The sequence below is a fragment of the Vombatus ursinus genome, unplaced genomic scaffold, assembly GCF_900497805.2.
Source record: "Vombatus ursinus unplaced genomic scaffold, bare-nosed wombat genome assembly UNPS02014943.1, whole genome shotgun sequence".
Taxonomy (NCBI): Eukaryota; Metazoa; Chordata; class Mammalia; order Diprotodontia; family Vombatidae; genus Vombatus; species Vombatus ursinus.
This window is the reverse complement of record NW_020954721.1, coordinates 52,016-59,214: the sequence shown is the minus strand read 5'-3', so window position 1 is coordinate 59,214 and position 7,199 is coordinate 52,016. Positions and strand designations below refer to the sequence as shown.

Genomic DNA, 7,199 nt, shown 5'->3' with positions numbered 1-7,199 from the left:
GTTTACAATTAATTTATGAAGGATGACTGAGATCTTGTAGATATTCAGTTGAGGTAAGTCATTCAGGAAAAAATACATAGGAGAGTTAAGGTGTGGGGTAGTAACAAATGCAACAATGGTTAAAATATTCCCCATCAAGTTTGCCAGGTAAATCAGCAGAAATAACACTGCATATAAGATCTGAATCTCTTGTATGTCATGTGACCATGAATAAACCATTAAGATAAGATTAAACTCTCCTTTCTACCTTTGTGGACCATAGAATCTAATAGCTGCTTAAGTTATAATCTCAGATATGACTTACATGATAAATTGCATGATAAATATCGTGAAAAAATAGTGGATGGGTGCTTTTGAGATTGCAAAACTAAGTTCTTTTAACGTCTGAGAGAAAAGGTCATGTGGAGGAAAGAGACAACCACTTAATGAAGGACCCCAGCAATGCTGACTTCACTACCAGCTCAGCAATTTCCATGGACTTCATTAGCTCCTTACCAGCATCATTGCCCTTTGTAGACACCCCCTCTTTCAGTTTCCTTTATGTTTTGGCTTCTTTTATGAGAATGAAATATCCTGGAGTTGGCTGAATTGATTGTGTTTGTATCTCTAAATCTTTATTTTTTTCAAGTGATAATTTTTATGTTTTATTTTTCCCATTACACATGATAAAAGTTTAAGTTTAATATGCATTTTATTTTATTTTTAATTTCTGAAATTATACAAGCATTTCCATAATAGTACAATAAAAATGACTATTATACATGAAGCTGCAAATCTACTATGCACAACTTGCTATTCCATTCAAATATACAACAAAGTTTTCATATTTTTTTTCTTTTTTTCTTCCCTACCCCTCCCCTCATATATGGCTACCATTAGACATAAAAAAGTGAGTGTGTGTGTATGTGTGTGTTTAATTATTTTATACATACTTCAATTTAACAGTTTTATCTCTGGATGCAGATAGCATCTTTCTTCATATGCCCTTTATACTTAATTTGAGTATTTATAATAGAAAAAAATATTCATTCAAAGTCATTCCTAAAACTGTATTGTTGTTACTGTATATGATGTTTTCTTATTATGACCAAAGAGTATATGTATTTTAATAACTCTTGGGAATAATTTCAGATTGTTCTCCAAAATAGTGAACCATTTGGCAATTCTACAAACAATGAATTAGTTTCCAAATTTTTCCACATCCTCTCCAAGATTTGTCACTTTCCACTTCTATCATTTTAGCAAATCTGGTAGAGATGAAATGATATCTCTAGGTTGTTTTAATTTGCATTTTTCTAATAAATAATGATTTAGAGTATTTTATATGATTATAATTTTTTTTTTATTTTTTCATTGGAAAACTGCCTCTTTTGACTATCAGTTGTGGAATGACTTGTGTTCTTAGAGATTTGACAAAGTTCTAATTGCTCTTTGTGAATTTCTCTCCATCTTATTTTTACTCACTCTATTCCTTCTCAGTCTCTCTTTTTATCTTATCCCTGTTACCTTATCTTTCCCCCTTACCCTCTTATTCCTTATTTTATCCACCCATTTAAAATTCCCTCCCTTAAATTCTCCTCCTACCCTCCCAATCTTATATATACCCTTTTTAAAAGTCCAATTCCCATCCTCTCTCCCAATTTTCTTACCCCTCTAGAAGTTCGTAAGTTTTCTAAACCTCTTCAGATGTACATGTTGTTTCTTCTTCAACCCAGAAGAGAGTAAGGTTCCAACACTATCAGTCCTCCACCCCCACCTACTTCCTCTATCTTAATTTTTCCTTTCATGCCCTATTTTTACAACATAATTGCTCCTTTTTACCTTTTCATACCTAATTTTGTTTTTTTAGGATCACCCCATCATACAAAACTCAGCCAGAACCTTTCTTTCAAAGTAATTGTAATAATAATTTTTAGCATTTTTTTAAATTTTGTGTTCCAAAATCCCTTACTCTCTCCATCCCTCTTCAGCCACTCCTTGAAAAGGCAATCAATTCCATATAAGTTATACATGTACAGTAATGCAAAATGTATTTCCATATTAGCAATGTTGCAAAAGAAAACACAAAATTTTTCACACAAAAAATGAAGTAAAAGAAGATAAATAAAGGAAGTAAAAAATGTAGGGTTTGATCTGCATTTGTACTCTATCAGTTCTAGCTGTGCAGGTAGATAGCGCTTTTCCTTATAACTGTTAGTCAATGAGTTGCTGAGAATAGTAAGTCATTCACACTGGATCATCCTACATTACTGTGTTATAATTACTATTACAGTAATTACTATTACTGTGTACGATGCTCTCCTGCTTCTGCTCACTTCACTTTCCATCAGTTCACTTAAGTTTTCACAGGTTTCTCTGAAACCATCCTGCTCATCACTTCTTATAGCACAATGCTGGGACAAAGAGAATGCACAGTTTTATAGCCCTTTGGACATAGTTCCAAGTTACTCTCCAGCATGGTAGGACTAGTTCACAACTCCACCCAACAGTGCATTAGTGTCCCAGTTTTTTCCATAACCACTTCAATATTTATCATTTTCCTTTTCTGTCATATTAGTAAATCTGATAAATGTGAGGTGATCCCTCAGAGTTGTTTTCTCCAATCAACAGTAACCATTTGTCAATTGGGGAGTGACTTCTATTCTTATAAATTTGACTCATTTCTCTACATGTTTGAGAAATGAGGCCTTTAACAGAGACACTTGCTGTAAATGTTTTTATCTAGTTTCCTGCTTTCCTCCTAATCTTGGCTATACTGGTTTGGATTAACTATTTTTTAAAAATGTAATATAATTAAAATTATTCATTTTACATATTATAATGCTCTCTACCTCTTTTGGTCATAAATTCTTTCCTTATCCATAGATCTGATGTGTGAAATATTCCATGCTCCCATAATTTGCTTATCATATCACCTTTTATGTCTAGATCATGTACCCATTTTTACTTTATCTTGGTATATGATGTGAGATGTTGCTCTATACCTAGTTTCTGGCCAAATGCTGGCCAATTTTTCCCAGCAATTTTTGTTAAAAAGTGAATTATTATCTCAAAACCTGGGAACAATGCAGCCACTCCTATACCTCACTGTTGGCTTTCCAGGATGCAGCCTGCACCGCACTGCACTCTAGGTCTGACCATCACCCTAGTGAAACAGAAATTTCCTACCAACCTCCTAAGTTGTCTTGGGTGGAAAATTCTCTTCCCCTGACCTTTTATTGATTATGCCCTTCTAGAATTCAATTTTATGCATCATTTTAAAGTTGTCTGAAGGGGAAATAGGCAGGAGCTCAGGTGAGTTCCTGCCTTTACTTTGCTATCACTAGCTCTTTAGAAGGCAGAAAAATGACCACTTAATAAATGCTTTTTCTATGTCCAATAATTTATCCATCTATTCATATCTCTCTCTCTCTCTCTCTCTCTCTCTCTCTCTCTCTCTTTCTCTCTCCCTCTTTCTCTCCTCCAGCTTTTCATTTAGCAAATTTTCATTAATTGTCTTCTAAAAGAGAGATGCTATGGTAGGTGGTAAGTAAATATAAAGTTAAATAAAAGAAAGCTTCTGTTCTCAAGAAGCTTGAAATTAATATACAATAATTTATGAAGCACTTTCTGTGTGCAAAAAAAACAAAACTGTGTTAGGGATATAAAGGCAAAAATGAAAGTCTTTGCCATCAAAGAGTTAGCTAGGTCTTAATCAGTACAAATAAATAATTCCCTAAGGTGGTTGTATTTTTTCAATTTCATACCAGATATTTCCCTTGGACTAGAGCTAATTAATATATTTTACATAATTGTAACATCAAACCGTTTCAATTGAAATGCATATGATCACTTCAAGAGCACCATTGTTTTTATCAATTGACCTAACTATTAAAAAGGGAAGAGAGAATACACCAGGAGCAATAAGGCACTTAAAATTCTACATTTAATAGAAGACAAAATATAATAAGCACATAAAAAACAGAAATAATATATAAAGGTAGGCATTATGAAGATTAATTCTGACTTGAGGGATGAGGAAAAATTTTGTGCAAAATCATAGCATCAAAACTAAGATGAAGGGACTATAGTGGTCATCAAGCCCAACATCCTCATTTTACAAATGAGCAAACTTAAGAACAAAGAGTATAAGTCCCAATCAGGGAACTAGATAATACACGCACATGTGTGTGCACACACATATAAATGTATATGTATGTATATGTGTATATATGTATATGTGTGTATGCACATGTGTGTATGTGTATATATATATATATATATTTGGAAGGATAAATACTTCTTCAACATGCAAAGGAGAAGACCATTGTCATCAGGAAGATAAGTAGAAGTAAAAGTATGAAAGTGAGAAGGTAAAATTCATATTGTGGGGAGAAACAATTCAACCATACCGACGGATGTTTTGCTTAAGCTTATCTACTGTTGTTCTGAGGATCAATGAGTATTCCATTTCTTTTTCTGATGGTATTGTTGCCCAAAGAAAATGGGCTACTGTCACGATAATGTAACTACAGACAATAACCACTTTTAAGATAGGTGTATGTTATGTAAAATAAGTGATGGATTCATTCCATCCCATGGAACGTCTCATCTAAACAACCACTTTAATGGGAAGTATTGTTGCTGGTAACATTTCTCCCCATATTAGGCTACCTCATGTATCACCCTGCTCATATAACAGCCCAAATATAAGTTCTTAAGCTTTTTTATGTTTTCAAGGATGGGGAGAAAAAATCTTCTTCATCATCTTGCCCATGGCAGCTGTAACCTTCTGATTTCTCAGGCTGTAGATAATAGGGTTCATCAGTGGAGGAAGTATGGTATAGGCCATTGCAATTAAAAGGTTTTCGATAGGTGATGTGTCTGATGTGTCCTTGAGGACTGCAATCATTACAGAAATAAGAAACAACATGAGAATCATCAACTGAGGGGAGCAGGTTGAAATGGCCTTGTGGCGTCCTTCCACAGAAGGAATCCTGAGCACACTGGAGAAGATGCGAGCATATGATGCAATTAAAAAGGCAAAGCAGCATAGCAAAAAACATGAACTTGCTGTAATTAATACAAACTCAGTATGAGACACATCAGAGGCTGAGACTTTGAAGACATGAGGGACATCACAGAAAAACTGGTGGATCACATTGGATCCTGAGAAGGGCAGGCGGAACATGTTCCCAGTGTGGACAGCTGAATAGATAAGCCCACTGAGCCATGAGCCAGCTGCTGCCCAGACACACCGTGCCGGCGTCATGATGATGCCATAGTGTAGGGGGTGGCAGATGGCCACAAACCGGTCATAGGACATGGCCACAAGCAAAGCAAACTCTGTTGCTGAAAAAAAGAGAGAGAAGAAGATCTGAGCAGCACAGCCAAGGAGGGACAGGGACTGAGTACCAGACAAGGAATTCACAATGAATTTAGGAAGCGTGACTGAGATGGTGCAGGTATCCAGGAGGGATAAGTTGCTCAGGAAAAAATACATGGGAGAGTGAAGGTGTGGCTCAGTAATAATGGCAGCAATGGTGAGAAGATTTCCCATCAGGGCAGCCAGGTAAATGAGCAGGAACAGCAGAGCATGTAGGACCTGCAGCTCCCTCGTGCTGGAAAACTTTATGAGAAGGAATTCTGTGATGACTGAGAAGTTGCCCATTCGCGCTGGTGAGCTGTAATTTAACTAAAATCAAATAACACTATGAGTAGAAGGAAAAGAGCTGAAAAGAAGAATGAATTAAAGTATTTATTCAGATAAAACTTGAAAACTGTTCTGCCTCAATAAACCTGAACAAAATTAAAATCGCACTCTATTTTAAAGCCAAAGCCAGATGAAGGCAGAGCTTGTAGTAGAAACGATGAGGGTGAGATGCATGCAACCATTCTGGAACAGAGTTTGAAATACTTAGCTCTGCAGATTGACCAGAGTAACATCAGGTACATCAGGAGAGTGAATAGTACCACTCCAAAGTTATTAAAGGAGACTATCACGACCAAGAGTGGAAATGGATTTCATTCACACGCACACACATAAATATATACATTTATACACACTTATAATAATATGTATATATATATACACACATCTCCATATATAAATATATCTATAGCTATATTTATATATTTGTATCTATGTCTATCTGTCTATAGGTGTAGATAAAGAGAGAATGAGAGCAAGATGAGGCTGAGATAAAGATAAATATTTTTATTTCATATTTCATAGGGTTGTGTTCAGTAAAGTGGTTTGAATATATTCAAATATTATATAAATTTATTTTCTTGATAGTATGATTTCACAGACTTGTAAAGCAAGGCCCAAATTAATTCAGTGCTTTTATTTTTTGCAAAGTAATAAAGACCATTAGTAGCAAAGTTGGAACTTCAAACCAATTATTCTGACTTTAAATACAGTTTCCCTCTTATAGAAAAAAAAAACTAGAAATACAAATAACTTTAGAACTAGTAACAGTGATTACCCCATTGTTGTCATTAAGACATTTTTCAGCGATGTCCAACTCTCCATGACCCCATTTGGATTTTCTTGGTAAAGATTTGTTGGTAAAGATACTGGAGTGGTTTGCCATTTCCTTCTCCACCTCATTTCATAGATGAGGAACTGAGGCAAAAAAAGGTTAAGTGACTAGCACAGCGTCACACAGCCAGTAAGAATCTGAGGCCAGATTTGAACTCACAAAAATGTCCCCAATTCAACTCATCGATATCTATTGTTTAATATTTACGTCATAGTCTTAAACTATAAAGAACACGACACAGTAGGAATGTAACCTCTTCCAAAATATTCCTCATACCTTTGTTTGTTTATTGCCTGTGTTAACCTCATCTCTGTAGTAAAGTCTTTTTTGCACTTGCCAGAAGTTAGAAGATCCTGAATTAACAAGTAAACAATTGGGCAATATTTTACTGCTCAGATGTGCTTCCTCATTCGGGCTAAGTCTGTCCACATTGACTTGGCTTTCTGAAAAGTAACCGATGTCTCATTTGTGACCCTAAATTTGTTGGCTAGCAGAAGCCATTTTGTTCTTCAGGCTGACAAATTCCCATCCAAATAAATTCCTTTCTTCTCTTTAGTCACTGAGAATCTTTCTTGTAAATAAGGAAAATGAAGTTTCTTCTTGTCCTTGTGAGAGCATCTTTCCTCTAGTTAGACAAGACTGAGCCTGAGGCTAGCCCATGTTTCCTTCTGGTTC

General features: G+C 35.3%; 1 protein-coding gene across 1 annotated transcript in view; it reads right to left on the bottom strand.

Annotated features, from left to right (window-relative positions):
- The window catches only part of LOC114029956 (olfactory receptor 14I1-like), a 21,530-nt gene extending 15,880 nt beyond the window's left edge, over nt 1-5,650 (bottom strand). Inside the window, exon 1 of the mRNA XM_027844603.1 lies at nt 4,753-5,650. Coding sequence (XP_027700404.1) covers nt 4,753-5,650 — 898 coding nt within the window. The remainder of the gene's footprint in view (nt 1-4,752) is intronic.
- Nucleotides 5,651-7,199: the final 1,549 nt, after the last annotated feature.